Source organism: Chaetodon trifascialis, chromosome 16 (assembly GCF_039877785.1).
Source record: "Chaetodon trifascialis isolate fChaTrf1 chromosome 16, fChaTrf1.hap1, whole genome shotgun sequence".
Classification (NCBI taxonomy): domain Eukaryota; kingdom Metazoa; phylum Chordata; class Actinopteri; order Chaetodontiformes; family Chaetodontidae; genus Chaetodon; species Chaetodon trifascialis.
Window position 1 is genome coordinate 16,413,127 of NC_092071.1, and position 24,441 is coordinate 16,437,567.

Sequence of the window (24,441 nt, forward strand, 5' to 3'; positions counted from 1 at the left end):
GCATTGTGCTCCAGATGTGGGTTAAGCCCTCATTTATTTTGCTTTGGACAAATCACCTCATTCTGCACCAGATGTTCAGATGCGAGATGATTTTTTTTGCGAGTTGCTTTAGGTCTGTATTGCTTCACAGAAGTTATTGTAAATAATCCGTTTGCTCAGTCGGTACTGTTTTTCTTCGTAGTCGCTCGCTCCCCGACAGTAGTTGCCACACTTTTCTTTCTTTCTTTCTTTCTTTCTTTCTTTCTTTCTTTCTTTCTTTCTTTCTTTCTTTCTTTCTTCATCTGTCTGATTGCTTTCCTTCCTCATGGGGGTTTTTCAGCGCGTGTTTTTGAAGGCATGTGATTTGAATCACATTTAACTTGTATTTTTCTGATTTGTAAAATAATGACTGACACCTTAAACGTGTGAGTGAGCAGTCGGATCGATGCTTTCTGTGTAAGATTCGCCAGGACATGAACAAAACAAACCTGGTTCACAGCCATTTCTGCAGTTTCAGTGCAGAAACAAACGTTGAATATACTGTATAATAGAATGTAAAAAAAAGTTTAGACTATATAGTTGTTTATTTTATATGTCTAATAGATTACATATGTATGTTCCATGATTTTAAAATTAAAGTAATTTTGTAACAGATAATGAAGTGTCTTATTAGAGGAGGTGAGGCTTTTTTTTGCGTTCAAGTTGGTGTTGCACAGTCACTTGTATGGCTTGTTTTCTTTCTGTATTTACCATCAAAATAAGCTTTAAAAATATCGTTAATATTGTTTTAAAAGAAATTAACAAATTAAGTTTACATTCTAAAATATCTTGATATTAATTATGTTATATTGAATTATTTATAAATCAACCTGGATATTGTGAAATATATGAAAATAAATATTTTTAAACATATGTATTGTTATTCTGAGCAAAATGTTTACATAGAAGGTTTTTTATGAACAAGATTGTTTCTCAGCTGTGTGTCTCAGGTTAGTGCTAATCCATGAATAGACTCAGGAGGCTGCTGGACGTGGAGGAAAAAGGTTTGACTTTAAATAAACTATTGTAGAACAGGTTTTTTTAAACACTTGTCTGACAAGAAATTCGTCTCTCACACGATGCTGAACAGCTAAATGTAGACCATGTTTGTTGACAGTGTTACGATCACATCTAGGATGTAACATTACTTGGGGAGGGGGAGCACACAACCTCCGCTTCTCACTGTTATTAGTCTACAGTTTCCTGGTTAGGGGAGTGTGTTTGATGTGTAAAAACTGACGTTATTTGCAGCCTAAAAAATATCTGTCAAAGTAAATACACAGCAGAATTCTGATGGGAAGAAAATATGCAACTTTATGCAATTTAGTTTTAATCAATCCTAAAAAAATGTCCTCTCTTCAAAATATTACAGCATTATATTTTTGTGACATTTACTGTACATGTGAAACAGTTAATCAGAGAATTTACAAGTATCAAACTGAACTTTGGTCCAAGAAAAGTCGACCAAGTTTCCTCTTTCTATCAAAAATAACTCTAATTACATGATTACTGTAAACTGATAATAAATACAAGAGATTTTCAGAGAACTGGACACTTCTTCTGCACCTCCTAGTCGAGACAAACCTCCGTCACTCTGTACACCTTGCTGATCAGGACTTCCACCGTATCTCCACCCAGATGACAAAGGTCCAAGATGCACACGACATGTGTGTCCTCCAGCTCGCTGGCAGTCACTAAGACCTCCTCTGCAAGACAATCGTTCCACATTATAGCATCACCCGTCACACTGATCCTTAATCTGATGCATGTATGTAGTTATAAAAACCCTCCAAGGTCTGCTGGAACCACATGTGTTAAGGCCAAACTGCAGCGACTGCTTCCTGAATGGGTGGTGTGGTGGTTACCTGGCTCAGGAGGTGTCACTTCACTGTGGTTGGCGGTATCACTGAGAGGGCAGAGGAAGCCTGACGAAAGGCAGGACAGCATTGTGTTGCCATGGGGATCCTGAGGAAGGCCCACAGCCCTGGGCTCGTCTGAGCTCACAACAGGATAATATGCAGCATCAACAGCGATCTGCTTGTTTATACCTGCCAAAAAGATAGAAAAAAAGAAGACTGACAAATGGATTTTGATTGTCGTCATCAGTGCTCTTTGCTAAATGAAGGTGGGCTCTGAAGGTGGACCCAGCTCACAGTGCGTGTTGGCTCATAGAGTTACAGTGTTCACGTTCTTTGTCAGGAGTGGAGCATTCATTCAGATGACAGACAAGAAGTACACAACATACTGAAAATGCAATAGAGGGCATAGAATAAAAAGTTGAATATGGGAGATCCACCTTAAAAGAATTCTATGCCATGTGACTCAGACATCGCACTGTGCAGCTTGATCTACGCTGACAGCAGGTCTCAACCTCAAACTCACTCACTGATGACATAAAAGGTAATATTAATAAATATTTAAAAGCAAGTGCCACCTATTCCAAGGCCAAGGCCCCTTTCTCTGAATAACTGAATGTTCTGAACAGGCTGCAATTAACAGATCAGAGTCATTCTTAATATAAAACTTCACCTAATACTGTTACTTGGTAGTATCCCTGAGAGGCCACGGGTGGGATGGTGTCAGCGGTTTGCTCTGGTGCCCACCGCGTCGGCTGAAGGTTGCCCCACTGCAGGAGTACGTCCTTCTCGTCGAACGTGAACCTCCGAGAGACGCTGTCCTGGTACAGACCACCTTGACACAAATGTTCAGACACTTCTTGTCGTTGCTTCAGCCAGCTTCTGCTTTCCCAAGACAATACATCAGAGTCTGGTGGAAATGAACCCATCAGTGTGACAGGGTGTCAGAACACGTAAGGTAAACTGCAGTAAAGCTGTAGTTGCAGTAACGCACCTTGAGTTAGAAGTTGTAGGCGAGGCTCCGCATGCTGAGCCTCCTCAGCGTCAGACTCACTCTCTTCTTCCTCTGTAGTTTCAGGTCCGGCCCTCCTGTAGGACCAGAGAGAAATGAGCACAGAATGGCTGGAGTGGGTCACTGATGAGCACTACCAGCTGAATCTTCAGTACCTTTTTGCTGGCATGCAAGCACGATTCAAGGAAGACTGCACCGCCTCTCTGGAAAACATGTTGATGTGTTACATTTCATAAGTTCAATGTAAAACTCAAAGCCACAAAGGCACAATTAACGATTCAAGGCCAAGCTCACAAATCTGACAGCCAGGAATTATACCTCATTTGAATCCTTCTTTTCTTTCTGTTAGCAGAGCTTTTCTCAGCAGAGGGAGATATTAAACTGGCCTGTGAAGTCTGCTCAGCTGGTGAGGGATCGTTGTGTGTGTCAGGCGCAGCTTGTTCACACACATCAGTAGAAATATCAGGCACCTGCAGAAAAGCGGCTGACTTATTTTACAGTTTTAATGATCGCTTCTCTTGAAGGAAAGCTTTGAAATAATGTCTACTACCTCTTTCTCTCCTGCTCTTTGAGACTTTGTGGTCTTCGGGCTTTTAAGGTAGCGTACTGCCGTGATTTGTCCTTGAATGGCCAGTTTTTTATGCTCCCTAAACTTCAAGGTCTCTATCTCCCTCTTCAAGTCAGCCACAGCAACCAGAGGAGCTTGAGCTGAGGATGGAGAATAAACGTTTTAAAATAACAAAAGTCTCCACAGACAATTAAACCAAATCACTTATACTGTGGGATACAGAGTTTCAGATGCTGGGTAAAGTGTCTTCTACTTCAGAAGCCAAGCTGTTGTCTGTACATTGTCTTCCTATGGGGGGCTAGAACGAATAGCTTTTGCAAATTCTAATAAAATGTTTAAAGATGAACTCTCTGCAACCATGCATCAAGATACAGTGAGCAGGTATGCAGTACAAGTGATTTATCAGGGCCGGACGCTACGCTGTCTCTTGTGGCAGAGCTGCAGGAGAATGCTGACCCACATTTTATTGGATTGCTGCCACCCACAAGAGAACCCAGTGAATCTCATTATGGTTCAGTACTGAATCGGACGTCATCATTTCAAGCCCTGAAATTATAAAACATGCAAGTCCAGACTTCTTTCTGAGGCTAATGGGAGCATTCTGAGTTGAAACAGTTACAAACTGGAAGGCTAAAAAACCTAAACCATATGAATTAGTCCTAAAAATAGATGTTTAAATGAGCCATTGTGTGTTTTTCCCCTCACCTGAGACATCTGCTGTTGACTGGGTGTATTTCTGTGGGGGCCGAGGGTAGCAATAATGACCACCAACAGCTGTCCTCTGGAGGACAACGTTGTCCTTCAGAGTTTTGGTCCACTGAATGAAGCTCTTCACTTTGGGGTCACTCACATACGGCTGACCTTTGTGGTGGCCTGTTGTGGAGACAGATAATATACAGTTCAGTTCCAACCATTCAGCCACCACCACATGTACGTACAGTATATTGTCGCAGCCGTGCAAACCTGTGATGAACGTTTCTGTCTCGCAGCTGCTTGTGAGGTAGGGAAACGAGCCTTCCACTTGACAAACTCTCATCTGAGTGCACACCAGGTAGGTCACTGTGGAAGACATCATGATGGAGCAAACAAACTAACTGAAAATGCTTACAAGAGAGGCAGCAAGAGCAACATGAGACAGCAACAAGAGAGCTATCATGGAGGAGCTGATAGAGTTGTCTTACTTGGGCATATGCGACTGAAGATCTCTGGCTGAGATGAGGAAAAAACCTCCAGGATAAAAGGGTGTCCAGATGTCCCGTCCACCGCGTGGATCCAGCGATACGTCCAGTATTTTTCTGGACCTAGAAGGTGAACAGCATCAATAGCTAATTCAAATTAAAAAGGATATTTGGTAGCTTTAATTCAGTTTTAACAAATTATTTTCACTATTTCTTACCCTTGTTCCCTTTACTCTTGACTCTTTCAACGCGGCCAACAAATGTGACCAAACCAATGACATCACATGCAGAATTGTTTGATAGTTTTTCCAACTCTGACCTACAAGATACATTCATACCATGAAGCAGTTTTTGAGCAAAACAAATTCAAATACAACATGGATCAGCAAGTAAATGTAGTATACACAGAATAATACTAAACAGTATGTTTTTCGTATAAACCAAAACAGTAAATAAAAATCGCAGAGCTCACACACCTCAAAGATAAAGACAGACTAACAATGAACTGCAGGTTGATAAATGCTAATTCATACCTGGTGATGAACTGGTAGGAAACATCAGGCAATCCCCACTGAGGCAGCACACTCTTTGGTGAGACAACGGTGATCACTGAGGCTGGGTTGCGAGGATTCAGGCAGATTTCTTAGAAAAGCACATATGAAGACATGACATTACAGAGAGTTTAAGCTGAGGTATAAAGTTGCTCACCAGCCCTCTCAGTCTACTGTCAGACAACGCCAGTGCTAGGCCACATCAAGCATTTGTGCAACTTTTTCAGACAAAAAACAGAAGAAAAATACAATTCACACTCAACTTTTGTACTAAACTTCAAACTGCAAGACTGTAGTGAGTAGGTCTGTACATACCTACAGAGTTGAAGGTCTTCATTCTGTGATGGTTCATTTGCGGGTGTGACCGATTTGAATAACTCTGCTTCAAGGTGTAATTTTGGATGTACAACACTGTGCCCACACTCAGCCTCTGGTAAAACTCTGGGCAAAGCTCGTTCCAAAGCACAAGGGACATTGTCCCACTCTGGTCAGCAACTTCAAAGTAAGCCTGAAATATAACAAAGCACCAGGTGAAAAACAAGTAGACTGCAGCGCTCAGTCGTAACACGACTTGTTGCAGAATCTGTGAATTCCTGGGAAGCTCAAACTCACCTGGTAGGGGTAATCAATCTTTAGGCCAAACTTGCCATAATATCGTAATCTGGATTTGTGTATTATCTTCACTAGAAGAGGGAGAGGTTTCCATGTGTTCCTGAAGGATGTCTCCAGACTACAAAGAAGAGTGATCTTTGACACTATTGAAAAGAAGACATCTTCAGGATTTCATCTTTAGGACAGAATACCAGTGCATATGTTCTAGTTAACAACTGTTCCTAATGTGTTTAGTTCAGACTGTAAATAATGCATATAGTCCATGTGGAAGATACAGTAATCATCTTGGTTTTATGATGTAAGAGTACTGTATTGTACTGCAATCCATGTGAATAGATCAGTTTGTGAGAAGAAGGACCATCATATTATCTCACCGTCCAGCACTGCGTCAGATGAGGGACAGCCTGAGGTCCAGATGTCTCCCTCCGGGTCGTCGTTGTTCCACAGAGACAGGTAATGTTTGCGGCTCACCTGGAGGGGAACATCACTTTGCAGCACCACACTCCTCTCCATGCCATGCTTTACCAGCATAGGCAGCAAACTGACATCCTTCACATGGGGCAGGACAGCAGATCTCTCTCCACCACATCTGAGCTGTTCAATGCAGATGTAACCGTGTCCCAGTCTCCTCTCATTGTACACAAAAGAGCACTGAGTGATGCTGATGTCAGCCCCAGTCCTCAGGGTGTTTGTGTGCACCAGATGATTTAAACTAGGATGAACAAAGCATTTGGCACGCCACACTCCGTCAGTGACCGTCACATCGTAGCTGTAGCTGTCGAGCTGCTGCCCCTCAGCTTCCTCAGACAGGTACCTCTGAAGTGCAATGACAGCGACGGGAGCCGCCTCCTGACTTTGTACTTTCAGACACTGTGTGGAGGATAACCGCTCCAACGTCCTCTGGAGGAAAGATACTTGAGAAAGACCACTCACCATCGAAGAACAGGACGAATTATCCTCCATTGTGATGGGTTAATTCAACGAGTTAGCCGCTAGATAGCAGGTGTGTCACTGCTGTACCCGAAGTATCTCATGTTAGCCTGATGGCTAACTAACGTCTTCCTGTCAGTGGTAGCAACAACAGCGTTAAAGTTAAGTAAAGAAACGAGTGCTCTCTGAAAGAATGTATGAGTAGACTTATGGTACTTCAGCTAACTTCCAGTTTACCTTCTATCACCTGATATTTCTGGGTGTTTTGAAAGAATGATACTTCGGTAACGAAGTTACAGTTAGCTCAAGCTCGCTAACGTTACAAACAACGCGGGTGCTGTTTGATTGCGTCACTATTTGTCTAAAATACCAAGAAGTGCACAAAGCGAAAGAAATCCAGCCCAAGTCTACGTTGTATGTATAATGTCATCATGCCAAATACTTAAAGCCAAGCCTGGCTTAAAAACTGGACAGCTAATGTTTTCAGAGAAGTCCTATTTTTAAATTCCGCGCTGGGCAGACTCGTTTTGGACTCGCGTGACGTCATCAACGCGCCGACTTATGGGCCGACTGTTTGGTTTGTTTTTTATTTTCTTTAATAGGCAAATATGCTTTCTAGGAAATACTTGAACGTTTGATTTTCAGGAGTCAGGACACACTTCAAATCCTGTCAAGAAAGATTTTTTTTTTAATTAATCGAACATTTAATCAGTCAAGCAAACAAATACACAAAACTAGACACTGTGCACATCATACTGTATTATGATTGAGTTGTTAAATCAACGGAAATAAAGGATTTTATGTATTATATAAACAGTTTTTGGGGACATTATTGGCAAGAATAAGCCTTTCATGTAGCCCAGTACAGTACATAATTCAGAATCTGCCTTTAAGCTATTAAAACTTGTGTTTTGAAGGATAATTTAGTGGAAAGCATTCAGAAAGACTAGAAAAAAGCAAATAAGAAGAAAACAAAGGAAACCGAGCTTGACACATTGTTTAACGTTTGGTTTAACACAGTCACTTCCATTTAAGTTTGTGTATAGCGTGACTCTTCACAGCCAATCACAACTCGAGAGTCATTGTGTTTTTGCTGATTCAATTGGTCTATAAAGTCTTGGTGGGGTGGCGGTTGTGGGCACAGTGAACCTCATAGTGAGCATGCTGACAAATGAAAGGCTATTTTGAAATGATAAGATGGCCACTCTGTCAGATAATATACAAGCATCTCAGCTCAAACAATATTCATACTGCTTGTGCATTCAAGTATCCTCAAAGCTGGCCACTTGGTGCTCTGTGGCCACTTGGGGGCAGCAAAAAACAGGCTGTAACAACAACACATCACCTTGCACAGATCCAATGATATATAGATATATAACAGGAGCTCTATGAGCAACAAGAGCAAATGGATAAAGGATGAAACATGTTTTGCTTTTTAATTAAACAACACTTTCCCACTTTTTAATTCAGTTAATTTCAATGACTTTTCACAGTTTGATATCAGTTTTCCTCTAAGTATGTTGATTACTGATTGAAATAGTAGGCCTATCCAGTCCTCTGGTGAAATCTTACTGAATCAACTAAATGGATGTAACTTGGATCAAACAGTAATATCTGATCATAGTCACAATGCTTCTGCCAGAAGCTGACATTAAGCTGTGCCACCCGCACCTTCGGTCTTGGTTGGTAAAGTGGATTTTCAGTTATTCATAATGCTGACCTCTTCAAAAAATCATTGTTCCACCTTCCTGGCAAGTGAATCAGCCGTTGTGGCACACTCATTTCCTTCAGTGAAGCAACACTCATGTAACACTGTTAGTAATGCACAGAGTTCAACCATGCTCATGTTGAACCATGTTTAGTATTATACTTTTTGTTTTTACATTTGTCAAAGTGCTCAATTACCACCATGAAATGTGCTATAATAATGTCACATGCACAGCATAGATCCCCTGGTCTATAGTTTATATTTGTAGGTCAGGTAACATCTTTAGAAAGTGTCCTTGCTATTTAGGTTGCTCCACCATTACTGTGGACAGTGACACAGGCAATAAAATAGAAGCATGTTTAGCAGTCTTGAAGAGGTGGTGGCACATTCTTATCTACATGTCCTACTACATGTTTTTCAAGTCATTAACATGTCAGTGAGCAGAAATGTATTCTAGGGGTCTGTCATCAAGACCTAATGCTGTTTATGAGGGTGCTATTATGTTTACATTGCATTTAGGACCCGCTGGGTACTTCACAACAAACCAGTTTCCAATATGCCAGTGCCTAGTAAACTAATATATTTTTTCTTCTTTGTGTCTCTTAGTATAAATATTTTTTACTTTAACAACAACAGTATAAAAACTACATTATTCAGGCAATGTGTAGGAGTTTAGAAATTGAAAAGAGCATAAAACCAAGAATTCAGGCAAAAATGTGCAGCATATCCGGTCACAAAATGTTCTTTTAGCTGAAATTGAAATATTAATACCAAAATTATATACCGAATGGGAAAAGTCAAAATAAGGAATGCACTTTTTTTAATGTTAAAAATCCTTTTTTTTTTTTTTTTTTCCAAAAGTATGAGCATTTTGTTTTCTGCCCCTCAATTCTGCCACTGTTCTGTATGCATGCGCATGTGTTACATTTTATTTAATCATTTCTTAATTACATCTTATCATGTAATTTCTACCCTCCTCTGGAATATTTTATTTTGAGGTTAGTAATGTGATCGCAAAAACATATTTGCATTTATGTATTTTGAAGGATTAAAAAATATTGCAGCCTGGATGAAAAAATGGTTTTCTCATGAATTAATGATGAGCAAATATGATAGAAATAAACGAACCAATTACTCGGCAGTGTTTTTTCCCCCCGTTTCATTCATGAAATAGCTGATCCTCATAATGAATCTCTGAGGACCGCCTTCTCGCCACAAACTACAATCCCAGAATGCCTTGCAACTTTGGCAGCATTTCTTGTCGACGTGGGAAGGGAGGGATTGGGACACAAACAAACGTCCACGGGTTTGATGTCGGGCCACGTTACAGATAACCGTGGCGTGTCAGGTGGATTTCGGAGATAACTCCATGATATTTGAAAGATGTGGCTCAAACCTGAAGAGATTCTGCTGAAAAACGCCTTCAAATTATGGGTCACCGAGGAGGATAATGAGTATTTCGTACTGCAAAGGAGACGAGGCTACGGAGAAGGTGGAGGCGGTTTGACAGGTAACATTAGCCGTCATGTTTTCACCTCCTCGCATGTGTCGGTCAGCTGCTGCGGCTTCGCCAAACCTCATTTAAATAGATACGTGATTTAGGGGTTAACTCGCTGTGCGGTTGTGTAGCTAACAGCTGTCTGCCGTGCACAGGGCGGGTGCTGCTCTGTAGCCTGCTCGTCCACAGGAAAATAGCCTCATAGCAACAGGTATAAGCCAAGTGTCAGCATTACATGAGCCAGGTCAGGTGCTGAGGAGCTGGTTTCTCAGCCTGCAGGTCTCTCTGAGTGTACGTGTCAGGGCACTGGCTTATTTGGTTTGTTACAGCACTGAGTTGACAGGGAGATTACACGGGGAAAAGTGTGTGTGTTCCCTCCACGGCTCATTTCCTGCTGGTTGCCCTGTGGTTAGGTTACAGGATGTGCACGGGCCTGAAAACTTTGAGCCACTGCTCAGTCAGATTTAGACTCATTTCCAGCTGACAAAAGCGGACTGAAAATCATGCATTTTGGAGTAGCGGTACTTACTGACTTCCTGCCACAGGGCAGTTCAGTGGGTTTGTGAATATTTGCACCGGTTTTTCCCCGAGGCTTCAAATATAACTGGAAACCCTTGAATTTGTAATGTCACTGCAATGTCAGGCACTGGTGCGCCCTGCTCAGTGAATGTGTCAGCAGCTGTGCTGACAGTGATGCTAGTTGAGTTGTAATATAGGTTATATCAAGCTTTGCTGAAATGAGATGGGATATTTTTAGCATGGAGAGAAAAACTCTGACAGCTGTTGTTTTACAGACTGGGGTTGCAAGCAGTGATTGTTTTCGTTATTGATTAATCTGTCAGTTATTACCAAGAGTCCAAAACCCAGAGTTATTGAATTTACGGTGATAAGAAAACGCAGACTCCTGCAGCAAAGCCTCACATTTGAGAGGCCAAAAGAAGTTGTTCAATGACTTAGACAAGTATTGCCTGTCGATCAACTAATCATTTCAGCCGTTCTTCAGATCTTTTCTAGAGCTGGGATTACAGCTTTCCCTGTTTTCTCTATATGGAAATGTATATATTTATTTGTGTGTGTTTGTATGTGAGTGATTAAAAACAAATGTAAGGTACAACTGGTCAGCAATATGAACAGCTGACTGCTGATTCAAAATGTTTTGAAGTGACATTTGGCTGTTTTCATTGTCATTATTGCGTTTACTGTTTTATTATTTCCTTATTGTAAGAAATAAAACCTCTGAGGGACCATGACGGACCTTCAGCAGAGTTTGTACTTGCAGTTACAGAGACGAGTGGTGCATGTTCAGAGAAACGGGGTGAACTGTCAGGAGCAAAGCAGCCGTGTGTGAACTCTTAGAAATAGCGACACCCCTTGTGTTTTTTGATTTAGAAACAACCTGTTGTGTAAAACTAACTGCGTGACATTCTTTGCTCACTTGGATCTTTGAAAGTATATAAGTAGCACTTGTAATGCCACCAATGATTGCAAGCTGCAGGATCTAACCACATGCTACAGTGTGACAGCCGTAAGATAATTAATCGCTAATTAATGATAATGAGTGGTGTTCCAGCTGAAGACAGAAGGGCTGATGTCTTGTCTGGGTGGTTTAATGATAGCAGAGGTTAAATACTACCTGACCGTGCATAGCATGCTGCACTCGAGGCCCTCTCCAGCACAAGAGCCTTTTATGTGTAGCATCTCCCACATGTTGCAGTCTGTCCTTGACTGTTTGATGCCGTTCTGCACTGCTGAGAACATAAATCATAGGAGCTGTGTTTGTAGCTCCACTGGTAGAACATGTGGACGGCTGATCTGTGTTCAGCGGGCACGCCGGTATAATGCTGATGCAGGGCATGAGTGTGGTTTCACTGCAACATGGTTAATTATTCATGGAGGGCATGTCAGAGAGAAATAGTAAACGTAACAGATTTGGCTAATTTTAGTTGTGCGGCAGCTCTGGCGTGGACCTGAGGGATCTTTCACATCGACGCTGTCAGGACGAGCATAAAGGCACAGTCAAAGGCGTCACATGGTTGAAGGTCACGTGTAGCAGTACTGATTAAAAACACCAATGTATGTACTGTATGTTGCAGGCCTCCTTGTGGGAACTCTGGATACTGTGTTGGACTCCACATCCAAAGTTGCTCCTTACCGCATTCTACACCACACACCAGACTCGCAAGTGTATTGGTCAATAGCATGTGGTATGTCTCTGGATTTTCATCTTATTATGGCAAACCCACAGTTTTTCAGTGATCTCAGGCGCCTGTTTTTCACTCTTGATGTTGTGTCAGGTGTCACCAAAGAGGAGATTGTTCAGCACTGGGAGTGGCTGCAGCAGAACATCATGAGGACGCTCTCTGTCTTTGACTCCAGTGAAGACATCACCAGCTTTGTACAGGGCAAGATTAGAGTAAGAACTTATAAAAATCATTTTTTTTCCCACTGGGGATGACTCAAATCTCTCAGCAGGGCTTGTAATGCTGTATAATACTGAATGTGATAATGGCTTCTCAATGCTTGTATTACTAAACTCCCTGACTGTGAATTACACAGTATTTTTTCCATTATTGACTGAAAGATATTGATTTGAACACCTTAAGGAAGGAGATGCATGGTTCTCTAATCACCCTCACTCTGCTGTAACCCTTGATGTCTAATGTTTTAGGGTCTTATCGCTGAGGAAGGGAAGTCGTCCCTGGTGCTGGAGGAAGATCCTGAGAAGTTCAGAGAAGCACTTTTGAGGTTTGAGAAGTGGTTTGAGCTGCCACCGGAGGAAAAGCTGGTCACATACTACTCGTGCAGCTACTGGAAGGGCAAAGTGCCCTGCCAGGGCTGGCTCTACCTCAGCACAAACTTCCTGTGCTTCTATTCATACCTGCTGGGATCTGAGGGTAAGCTGTTTCTGAGCCATTTGTCCCGATAGTGTTGATCAGTGGTAACAAAGACTGTGACAGCTCCTAACAGCCGCTGTGGTGGGCTTTCATGCATTAGAAAATAGCTCTAAGTAATGACACCTTCCATTATTGTTATAAAGCCATTATACTGTAGTGGGCTGCACAGTGGAGGCAAACTTGAAAAACAGTGTGGATAATGGGTAACACTTATTGTCATGACATCAGTGACATTTGAAGGATTTTCACAAAGATGCTGTGAACATATACAGTTTTTAATATTGCTAATTATTTGTAATGGCACCATAAAATGGGCTTTTACTGCAGTGCATGTCATATATTTTAATTATTGAGAATTTGGACCATCTGTTCAAGATCCTTGTCTTTGCAGCTGTGCGACTTAACCCTGGTTTTGTTGTCATTTATTGTGATGATGTTGCAGTGAAGCTGGTCATCTCCTGGGATGAGATCTGGAGGCTGGAGAAAACCTCTAATGTTCTACTGACTGAGAGCATCCACGTCTTGGCTCATGGGGAGGATCACTACTTCTCCATGCTGCTGCACCTTAATGAAACCTTTGTTATCATGGAGCAGCTGGCCGACTACTCCATTAAGCGCCTTTTTGATAAGGAGGCCTTCCAGAGAGAGCCAGCACTCGCTGACCCCCTGCAAATTACCAAGAGGTACTGTCTCCCTGCTACACTGCAAAGCTTTACATGATCCTGTTAGTGCTGGCTGACGGCAGTCAAAAAGTGTTTGTGTTTGTTTTAATAGTGGCCATACATGACTGTACCTTTGCCATATATTTTTAAAATCAACTTACTGTAGCTGCTTACTCGGACCGTTTTGATGACCTTATACTGTGCCAGCTTTTGATTTGAGGTTGATCTGCTGGAAACACACAAAATGATCTACCTGCCCATACTAACACTATATGTAATATTATATATTTGTAATGATCTAAAGCAGTCAGTGAAAGAGCACAAAGGAGAGCTTATTGTAAGACTGTTGTGTGTGTGAAGGCTGCTGAAAGGATGTTCTAAGAAAACTTTAACGTGATGTTCCGCCCATGACTTTTCCTTCCCCCGCAGAGGCCTAGAGGCTCATGCAAAGAGCGAGCAGTTCCGAGCGTTTTTCAGGCTTCCCAAAGAGGAAAATCTGTTAGAGGTGCATGAGAGCTTCCTGTGGGTGCCCTTCAGCCATTTTAACACGCTTGGCAAGATCTGCCTGTCTGAGAACTACCTGTGTTTCGCCAGCCAGGATGGAAGCCAGTGCCACATCATCATTCCAATGCGAGAGGTAAAGTGGACCAAAGGCATTACTTGATTGATAAAAACACTGCCAGTAATGTCTGAACGAGCAGCCTGCATACTGATGAATGCCAGCCTCCAAAGTGACTGTGTGGTGTGCCAACGTTCTTCCAGGTTGTTAATGTAGAGAAGCCAGACTCCAGCAGCAGGGCTTTAACGGTGTGTGTGCGTGGTAAGAGGGCGCTGCGTTTCTCTGAGGTTCGGGACTACCAGCGGCTCGCCAACACAATCCGTAGCAGGTGTGGGATTAGCGCCAGCCCTCAGCACTCTGCTTCATCAGAGGTAACGTGCTTTAGCGTTGTTTTGTTTGTGCCATTGTGCTCTGTGGTCTTATTATTCTGTATTTTGCAGCAGTTTCTGACATTGAAAAATGATATGCGTTTATCACGAAGGCCATACGAGGCGAGTGCCAGTCACTCATCAACCACTTCGAGGACAACCCAGAGGACGTAACACTGATGGTCGGGCAGAAAGGCAGCAGCAAGGCTGTAAGCACAGAGGCTCTCATGACTGTTTTCCACCCCCAGGATGTTGAAAACCTTGACCCCAAAATGGTAAATATCAGAGGTGGACCTAAATAAAAATGCATGCATTGCAGAGCATGTACAATAACACCGTGGTGTGTGTGCTACTGTGTGTTTTTACAGCTTAAAGAAAAGATGAAGGAACAGTCATGGAACATCCATTTCTCTGAATACGGACGTGGCACAAGCATGTTCTTCACCAAGAAGACGCGAGACTTGATTGTTCGTGGTGTTCCCGAGGCCTTGAGAGGAGAGCTGTGGATGCTGCTTTCAGGTACTTAGACAGCAGACATTACTCTCGCTGTGGTATGCACAATAAGTGATCTGAAGTGTCAGTGATTTGTTGATGAATCCTTGCATGATTGAAAGCGTTAAGCGCTCGAGTGCTCACTCAGCATATATAATTAAGGAAAACAGGGTCGGTGTGGGATCTCTGCGGCATCTGTTTCTGGACTGACCGTGGTTCTGTCTCTGTAGGAGCCGTGAACGACATGGCCACTCACCCTGGCTATTACGCCGAGCTGGTCGAACAGTCTCTTGGCACAAGCACTTTGGCTACGGACGAGATCGAGAGAGACTTGCACCGCTCTCTGCCAGAACACCCTGCCTTTCAGAGTGACACAGGAATCTCAGCTCTACGCAGAGTCCTTACTGCCTATGCATACAGGAACCCCAAAATCGGCTACTGCCAGGTACTGATTGACACTGATAACAAACACTTAGAGGCCTTGACTTAAATGCCGAGATTGCATCCAGAAGATCCTTATCACCATAGACCAGGGGTGGGCAACCTGTTCCAGAAAGGGCCACTGTGGCTGCAGGTCTTCTTTCCAACCAAGCAAGAGCTCACAGTTTGACCAATCAGCTGTCTGAAGAGTGAGATCAGTTGATTGAATGAGTCAAGTCTGGTGTGCTGCTGCTTGGTTGGAAAGAAGACCTGCAGCCACAGCGGCCCTTTGTGGAACAGGTTGCCCACCCCTGCCATAGACTGTATAAATGGTTGATGGAGTCTGAAAAGTGAAACCAATGTTGCCTTAAACTGAATTCTTTCTAATGGCCAGCAGGGGGCAACCCCACTGGTTACTAAAAGAGTGTATGTAAGCTTATGAGGAAACCGTCTACTTCTCCCTTCATTAATTACATCTGTAAACGTTTTCTTATGAGTTTATGGTCTCAGTCCATCGTTTCCAGTGTTGTTCAATACAGCATGATGTTCATTTTCTAAATTATGGTCCCATTTAGAGTAAAAAAGATGATAAAGCAGCATCTGCTCAAGTGTCCTCAGGCTCTCAGACAGATCCAATCAGGATAGAGGCATAGCAGTGAGTATCCGCCCCAACTCCACCCTCTTGTCCGAATATGGTCACTTCACTTAAGGCTTCAAAACGGTAGTCCACGAACCAATAAGTGATGTCATGACAGTTTTAAACTTGGCAATTGCTGAAAAACGACGCGATGAAAATGAAAAACGTGCACACAAAAATACGATTAACAGGAAGTGTCAATTTGCTCTCATGATCATTCTTCATCTCTTCATTTCTAGTGCTAATTTGTGTGAGATTATCCTCTGCTGTTTTAAGTAAGGTGATCGTTATGGCACAGACGTCAGCACTCAACACTCACAGTTTTAAAAACCCATCTCTCCTTTACTGTGATTGGTCATTTCATGACATTGAGAAGTGCAGCAGCTCTGAAAAGCAGAGGTGATTTTTTTAAAAAAAGGCCGAGTACTTTAAAGAAAAGCTCTGACGCTCAGAAAAGGCCACGAGTGCACAAGTGATCTAAAACCATTGAAAACATTTTAAAAAGGCACTGATGCTCTGAAATTGCCGTTATACTTGCCTTCTCTCTGCAGTTCACTATACACTTCCCACTAAAGTAGTCTGTTTTTCAAGTGTGTCCTTTTTCCCCATTCAGGCCATGAACATCCTCACCTCAGTCCTCCTTCTCTACGCTAAAGAAGAGGAGGCTTTCTGGCTGTTAGTGGCCGTCTGTGAGAGGATGTTGCCGGATTACTTTAACCGCCGAATTATTGGTGAGAGGGGAAGCAAAGGATGCCATTCTCAAACTGCTTCTGCTGGTCATTGTAGGACATCAAAGATGAATGATTTGAGGAGTTTGGCTGCACTTTGGCTGAAATGTTGCCGATCTTTCTTCAGGCGCTTTGGTCGATCAGGCGGTGTTTGAGGATCTGATTCGAGACAACCTGCCCCAGCTGGTGGAGCACATGACAGACCTGAGCTTCTTCTCGTCCGTGTCCTTGTCCTGGTTCCTCACTCTCTTCATCAGCGTCCTGCCCATAGAGAGTGCTGTGAACGTGGTGGACTGTTTTTTCTACGACGGCATAAAAGCCATTCTGCAGCTCGGCCTGGCGGTGCTGGACTACAACATGGAGGCTCTGATCAGTTGCCACGATGATGCCGAGGCCGTCACCATCCTCAACAAGTCTGTGTGAATACAAACGCAAAAGCAGGGCTGATGTGTCTAAACATTATTATTGTGCGAATTATTGTGTCTCTATCTGACGGTGTCATTTCAGATTCTTCGACAGCGTGACAAACAAAGACAGCCCGTTGCCTCCAACAGTGCAGCAAGCTCCGGTTGGCAATAACGATAAAGCATCCCACTTCAACGTGGATATCAGCGCTCTGGTCCGAGAGGCGTACGAGGTAATGCAAAATTTTATCGCGTCTGTTTTGTTCAGCGACATCAGCACTGCAGTTTATTTAACCAACTGCACTTTGTTTTAGAAATATGGACATATCCGTTCAGAGGAAGTGGAGAGTTCACGGAAGAGAAACAAACTGCACGTGATCCAGACACTGGAGGATACAACCAAACAAAATGTTGTAAGTGGCCATCGAGTTCAAGGTTGTTAGTGAAATTGCATCGTTAACGTGGTGTTAAGGGTGAATTTTGAATCTATTTTCAGATTCGGGTGGTGTCCCAAGAAGTCAGATTCAGTGCCTCGCAGCTTGATGAGCTTTATAACTTGTTCAAAGTGAGTCAGAGAGGTGTTACAGTATCTTCAGTGTTATTATAAAAAATGTAAACAGTCATAATAAAGAAATGAGAAATAAAACCACCATCTTTCTCTTCTATCTTCTATTTTCAGAGGCAGCATTTCCTCTGCTGCTACTGGACGATGAAGAGTCCCACTCTGCTCCATCATGACCCCAGCCTGGCCTATTTGGAGCAGTACCAGTTAGGTTTCCAACAGTTCAGCGGGCTCTTCTCCCTGCTGGAGCCCTGGGCTTTCTGCGCCACCAAGAGCACCCTCTCTCTCTGGATCTTCCGCCTGATAGACGAGAACCAGGACGGCCTCGTCAACTTCAAAGAGTTCTGCTGCGCCCTTGGTAAATTCACTCGTTCTCTGCTCTCCACTCATGCGGCACTTATCCTCAGTGTCCCCGCTGCTATAATTTCAAAATGCTTCTCCCACAGATACTTTGTACAGTGGATCTTTCACAAATAAGCTGAAATTCCTCTTCAAGCTACACCTGCCACCCGGTGAGTGATGAACAAGTGATCAAGCGAACAGCAGCAAATCTAAACGACACATTTGAAATGATTCATATTTCTCATGTCACAACTCTCAGTGTCTCACGTCTGTGTCTCTTGTAAATTAAAAAAAAATCGGTCTGTATTAGTGTATCTCCAGCTTCAATCTCTCACAACGCATCTACACCGATCATATGCTCCTGCTGGACAGCAATAACACACCCGCAACAGACATACAGAAGCAGCCTAAAATAACACCCAAGATCAGATAGACTTACATCAGTCTGTGGTTGAGTTGTCATTTCAATAATCCAGTCCACAACTCAGCATTCGTTGAGTGGGCACATTCCCTGGGGGAAGAAACTGGCCTTCAATGTGTGGCTCTCGTCTGCATGATGTGGCAGTGCGTGCTTGAAGGCAGGGGTAAGAATAGTCTATGTTGGGTGAAAGACCTTTGCCATGGCAACAATGGATGTAAGCAGCTGTAAGGGCATTTTTCAGTGGGCTAGTTTCCCCATAAAGAAGATCTGTGATGAGGAAGAAGTGCTCAAATTACAACTGACAGCTGAGCAACAAAACAGTACTGAGTCACAGTTTGTGACATGCCAAGCCAGTGAGCATCAAGCAGTGAAGCTTGTTTTGCATCTCGTGGAGAGTGTGTATTGCTTCAGCACCAAGGACAGGTCCCATCTTGTTGCCACAGAGTAGAGGCAGAGTTCCCCCTAAGCCTTAAAGCTGTGGTAGGACGTTTATTTTTAGCTTCATTGAGCAAAAAAATCCATAACAACCATTCAGCATATTGTAGGTCAGAGAGAAAACTAGACTTCTGCACCTCCTCTTGGCTCTTTGTACAAAATCTAGCCCATGATGGAAGATTTTAGCCAATGACAGGTCATTTCAGAGAGAGGGTGTTCTCATTGGCTGCATGTGTGCATCCACGCCAGCTGTGTCTCTCACAGCCAGACCCATCTCCAGGCTTTGTTTTAGTGTTTGTTAAGGGCGAAAGGGACCGGGGTCTCGGCGAGGCTCACGACGTGGAGAGTGGGCTCTATGAGGAGTGACTCCTGCTACCAATCAAATCTGCAGATTTGGTGGGAGGGGCTCAGTGGAGTGATACGAGGCAGCAGAGAGGCGGACAGCGCTTTTGTGATAATGGCAGTGACGTTTCTGTCTGAGGTTGATATTTCAGACTGACGGACATAAGACTAACAACTAGGCATACCGTACTCAGTGTTTTGTTGATTTTTCTTTGTTTACTAAAGGTGAAATTCTGCTGTTAACACAGTTTTCATGACACAATGCCATGCATTGTAGATATTTCCCTCAAGGCACGATCTGATATCATGCTGACAGCACGTTGGTGTTGCTCCTACATCGTCATAATTTCGTTGCTCCAGGACCATCATCACAGCTGACCAATCGTGCTGTTTTGATGTCAAAGCTTTGTGACTTGGAAAAAAAGAAAAATGTGCACGTGGAAGAAGTTAGCTTTTCTAACACGTAGTTAACTGTGATCTTTTCCTAAATGTAACCAAGGAGTTTTACTGAAGACTAAATGGAATCAAACTGCGACAGAAAACAAAAAGAAACTGAAAGTAAAAAGTGAACTAAGCCTGAAAATAACAAGTCAACAATATGACAATATTCCACACACGGGACACAAACCCTCAGTCTTCTGCGTCAATGTCCTGTGCTTGACCCATTCAGCCACCATAACCTGCTCTGTCTCTTTTTGGTCAGTTGCGACAATGGTCCCACAGCAACATTAATAATGATCTAGAAACAGTACTAACATGGCAATAACAGAAATACCTTCCCTCAAGCAAAGTTTGCAGAGTTGTGGACTGAGGGACAGTGTAGAGAGAGAGAGAGTTGAAAAAGTAAACCGCATTGACCTCAAACACTTGCCGATTTCACAGTGGAACAGCCCTGAGCTCTCACAGACTGAGAGGCAGCCCACATCAAAGTCTAACATTATAACCATGCCAAAAGCCCCATTGATTAAGAAAAAATATGTGCTATTTGGAGCTGAGAGTCTGTAGGTTTTTCAGTGCAAGCACACGGTTCAGCAGCTGTATGCACTCGCCACGGGCTGCAGTGACATCATGTGTGTCATAATTGGTTGTCTTGTTGTTGTAGTACCTTTAACTTATAGCTACATCTGCACTAAAGGCTGCACTGTTCTGCATGCCACTATGAATTGTTGGATGAACATCGCGTTGCACAATCGCACAAGTGTGGAGCACGAACATGTTATCACATGGCAAATGGACTATTACGCTATACTGTATGTTGTGCTTTGAAATTTAGTGTAAATGTTTTCACAGCTGGTCATTAGTTTCAAAGGTGATAATTTGACGTCTCATTAGCAGAAGGTCAGAATTTGACAAAGATCGTCTGGAGAGCATCAAAGAGCTCAGTAAATCTGCCCATTAGGTTTTAAATAAGATTTTACATTTTAGGTGGAAATTTGAGCGTGAGTCGTGTAACTGAGGAAAGGTCACCACAATCATTAAGGTTCGCTGTTTGGATCCTGAATATCAGCAACAACTTTCATGGCACAGACGCCCCGAACCACTAACTCACATGGAGGTCCTCTCATGCAGCACGAAGCTGTCGGACAAATATAATGACACTGTTGGCTTGTGAGGGTAATTGCTTAGTCCAGCAGGGCTTGCTGACACACATCCACACACGGTCACTGGCAGGCTTAAAAAAGCAGAGTGAGAAACTGAAACGATTCATCCAGAAGTGTTTGATTGGATAACTTTATTTTCAAAACAGTATTTAATTTTCTTTGCACAGACGGATGCTGAGCTTTGTTACGTGTGTTTCTTCACATAATGCAATAATACTGTGCATAACAATGATTTATCAGTTGATGAGCCCCTCCTAAAGTAATTTGACCATTAGAAACCCATTTAAATAAGATGCATTCCAGTACACCACCACTGATTGCAGTATAATCTTCAACCTGATCTTAGAGTTGAGTCTTTGACACAGTTTAAACAAACAAACATCACATTGTGAGATTCACAAACATATTGCAGGATTGTGAGATGCGATGGCATCAGACTTTATGTCATGAACTGATAAATCAGTGTATGTGGACGTCCGTGTTTTCTTTCATTAAATTCTTTAACAACTTTCATCTGCAATGCTCGTGTGGATCCTGTCACCTCTGTCTCTTCATCTTTCCTCTCAGTGCGCTCACAGTCAGTATCTTCTAGCTTTCACAGGCAGTCCTTTGCACGTAAAGGAACAAAGAATCCAGCACTTTATTCCAGTGACTGAAGACTCTTCTCACTTGAGTAGACTCTCTGGTTAGCCTCTTTTCTCCTTCTTTTCCCTTTAAAAGTCTGATTTCACTTTTACCCCCTCCTCCTGAATTCTGTCATAATCGTGCCTTGATGCTTCCCTGATGTCCTTGAGTGTCATTGATTGTTCTCAAAGCATTTCTCTCTCCATTTGTTCTCTTGCTGCTTCTATATTTCAGCGTTTGACCTTCCTGAAGATGGTGTGATAAGGAAAAGCCCCGAAAGAGGTAGCATTTCACCCATGTTTATCACAAATACCCCATGGCTATATTTAAAAGCTGTAAATGTCTTAGTTGTGTGTGAACTTGACAGGTAGAGGAAAAGTGGACCTGCAGGCCTACCTGAAACAATGGCAAAATGAAATACTTAAGAAAGAGGAAACCATCAAGGATCTACCCCGAATTAATCAGGTAAGTCAATCCACGTGTTGTTTATCAGCTAAAGAGACAGTTTTCTGCCTGAAGTGGAAAAAACAGATTTAGCTTCACATTTTCACAGCAGAAGGACCCATGTGACATGCGGATTTATCTGATTAAGTACAACACGTGCTCATGGATTCTTTTTCTGTCTCAGGCTCAATTCATCCAGTTTTCCAAGACCCTCTACAACATTTTTCACGGTGATCCAGAGGAGGAGTCTCTGTACCGAGCCGTGGCTCATGTGACCAGCCTTCTTCTGAGGATGGAAGAGGTGGGGCGGAGGCTGCAGGAGCCGAGCAGCCCCCCCGAATCCACAAAGCCTGCTAGCACCGCTGCTGCTGCTGCTGCTGCTGCTGCTGCAGAGGAGCCTTCAACCAAAGAAGCTACTACCACCCCGGAGAGCTCTGACACCTCCGGCTCCCACAGCAGTCAGGATGCAGGGCCCGACCTTTCAGAGATGGAGTGGTCCTTTTCGTTCGAGCAGGTCCTGGCTTCTCTGCTCAACGAGCCGGCCATAGTCAGCTTCTTTGACAGGCCCGTCGACATTCAGACTAAACTGGGACATGCTAAGGTTGCCCAGCTGAAGCTAAAAGCAAATAAGTGAAGGGATACATCAATGAATTGACACTCTTGAGTCAAACCCAGAAGTCACCATGAATTTCCTTTCTCCACTCGGATAGGACAGTGGGTTTCGGTGAGGCCATACGGCAGAAGGAGACGTCAGATTTAACAATCTGTGTGCGTGTGTGTGTGTGTTGGCGTGTGGGGCTTGGATGTTCAGGCAGATGATGATCAGCAGCGATGGCTGATGAGACAAGTGAGGCACAACATTTTGAAGACACTTTAAACACTGTTGTAACACTGACCAACACATTCAGCGCGTTTTCATGTGAAGCCTCGTTGCAGACACGCTGTAGCCTGCCGTTCCTCAGATCTGATGACGCGTTTCCAGCCATCGCTGATGAAATCCATTCTCTCATGTAGCTTCATTTTTCAAGTTTAAGAGTGTAAGATATTTTCCCCTCTGTGCCATGGAGCACATCCAGTGTAGTTTTGTATTGTATAAGGGACATTCAGTACTGTCCCCTGTGTTCAGAAACACAAACGTGTCCTCCATTACAAAACAACTTAGACAAGGTGACTGAGAGTCCACAGGGAGATTGTCCTTCTAGATATCCTGATAGATCTTCTGTCAGATTACAAGTCACTGCTGTAGTTTAATATAGAATATAAATGCTGATGCGTCCTGTGACTTACATTAGTGTTACTCTGTAAACGTACTGTGAGGAACACCAGCTTTTCCGTGGATCCAGGCAGGGAACAAACAGTAGTGCAGTGAGTAAGGACAAGCAGCACTGTTGTCCCTGAGGCCGTGCATTCATTTCTGAGGTGGTCGGTGTCAGATACATTTTATTGAGAGCAGAAAAGATTCAATATTATATTATACATTTGCAATAATATACAAGAGAGGATGCCATACTGCCACAGCACTCACGTCTATTCCTCCAACTGCAGCACATGCAGTAACAATATTATAGCATGACTTCAAGTGTGAAACTATGGTCTGCAAAGGTGTAACAGTCTGAAACGCACAGTGCTGCTGTAGGGAAACCTCCCGCGTCCGCCTATGAAAATGTGCTGTGTGTGATCTTCACAGTGTGATTGGTTGATGTACTGTCTGCTTATGTCTGTCTTACTGTATATGTAGGATGTTATGCTCTAGTGTAAGTGCAGCACTTTGTACATAGAGGTCAGTTCAATAGTCATTTGATTATTGTCTTTATGAGGCTTGTGTTGAAAATGTAAGATATGAGCTAGTGGACTGTTGTGGACGCAACTGAAATGTTTGAAAGGACGTTTTGTTTTATCAAATCTCAGGGTGCAATCTGTGTAAAATAAAAGGGAGAAAAGGGATATTTTTTCGACCTGGGACATATAAAATATATGACTGAGTTATACATAGCTAACATTAAGATATAGAGCATGAGTAGCATAGTTACAGGATTAGCCACATTATGCTAGCCTTCAATGGACTATTACTGCTCGCTACAGAAAGCCAGATTTGACTTACAGTATTTCAGTTGTATTCTTCTCATCTGTGCGTATTTTCTGCTTCTCTTCTTTGTTTTTGCTTCTGTCTCAGTATGCCTGTATCTCCGCCTGATCTCAGACGCTTTGCATTGCAAAAGGCCACGACCGCTTCTGCTGCAGCTTGTCGTCTCCAGGGGCCAAAATCACACATTTATAGCGCTTTATTTCTGCTTGTGTAGAAGCTCTCTCAGTGCAAGTGCAATTCTCTGTTTCCTAATTTTTTATTGTTCTGCCATTCGTTTGGACTGTTTTGTTGATCTTTTTTCACTTAGGACTTTAGGACCAGTCTGAAAATTGTTTCTTTGTGTAATTCTTGGGTTAGATTGTTGAAGTGAGTTGTACATACTCATTGAAAACAAGCGTTTTTGCACACACTCATGATTCGTTGGAACTAAAAAGACAAATATGCCACTGTTTACATGACTAATGTAAAAGAAAAAAAAAACAAACACCC

At 42.9% G+C, this 24,441-nt stretch overlaps 3 protein-coding genes across 7 annotated transcripts in view; 1 reads left to right on the forward strand and 2 right to left on the reverse strand.

Annotated features, from left to right (window-relative positions):
- Positions 1–24,441, reverse strand: part of gab3 (GRB2 associated binding protein 3) — a 192,046-nt gene that overhangs the window by 28,477 nt on the left and 139,128 nt on the right. The window lies entirely within an intron of this gene.
- On the reverse strand, positions 1,238–7,260 carry radx (RPA1 related single stranded DNA binding protein). Of its 2 annotated transcripts, XM_070982579.1 has the most exons (15): positions 6,170–7,260; positions 5,796–5,938; positions 5,499–5,691; positions 5,166–5,274; positions 4,851–4,951; positions 4,636–4,755; positions 4,418–4,513; positions 4,160–4,327; positions 3,437–3,594; positions 3,205–3,356; positions 3,042–3,089; positions 2,869–2,963; positions 2,548–2,784; positions 1,884–2,066; positions 1,238–1,724 (listed from the first exon to the last, which is right to left on the reverse strand). In XM_070982579.1, exons 1-15 carry the CDS (start codon positions 6,756–6,758, stop codon positions 1,588–1,590), a joined length of 2,529 nt encoding a protein of 842 aa, XP_070838680.1. In that variant the 5' UTR covers positions 6,759–7,260; the 3' UTR covers positions 1,238–1,587. The 2 variants fall into 2 exon arrangements, with proteins under 2 accessions (XP_070838680.1, XP_070838681.1); XM_070982580.1 differs by lacking the exon at positions 3,042–3,089 and having other exon boundaries at positions 6,170–7,057.
- On the forward strand, positions 9,719–24,439 carry tbc1d8b (TBC1 domain family member 8B). Of its 4 annotated transcripts, XM_070982492.1 has the most exons (21): positions 9,719–9,943; positions 12,025–12,135; positions 12,226–12,344; positions 12,600–12,825; positions 13,268–13,508; positions 13,917–14,124; positions 14,250–14,417; positions 14,528–14,689; positions 14,783–14,933; positions 15,137–15,351; positions 16,577–16,694; positions 16,819–17,104; positions 17,199–17,328; positions 17,410–17,508; positions 17,592–17,660; positions 17,775–18,015; positions 18,104–18,169; positions 21,391–21,483; positions 21,657–21,704; positions 21,790–21,887; positions 22,051–24,439. In XM_070982492.1, the coding sequence occupies exons 1-21, from the start codon at positions 9,817–9,819 to the stop codon at positions 22,498–22,500; spliced, it is 3,426 nt and encodes a 1,141-aa protein (XP_070838593.1). In that variant the 5' UTR covers positions 9,719–9,816; the 3' UTR covers positions 22,501–24,439. The 4 variants fall into 4 exon arrangements, with proteins under 4 accessions (XP_070838593.1, XP_070838592.1, XP_070838595.1 ...); XM_070982491.1 differs by having other exon boundaries at positions 9,733–9,943; positions 12,025–12,344; XM_070982494.1 differs by lacking the exon at positions 21,391–21,483 and having other exon boundaries at positions 9,733–9,943.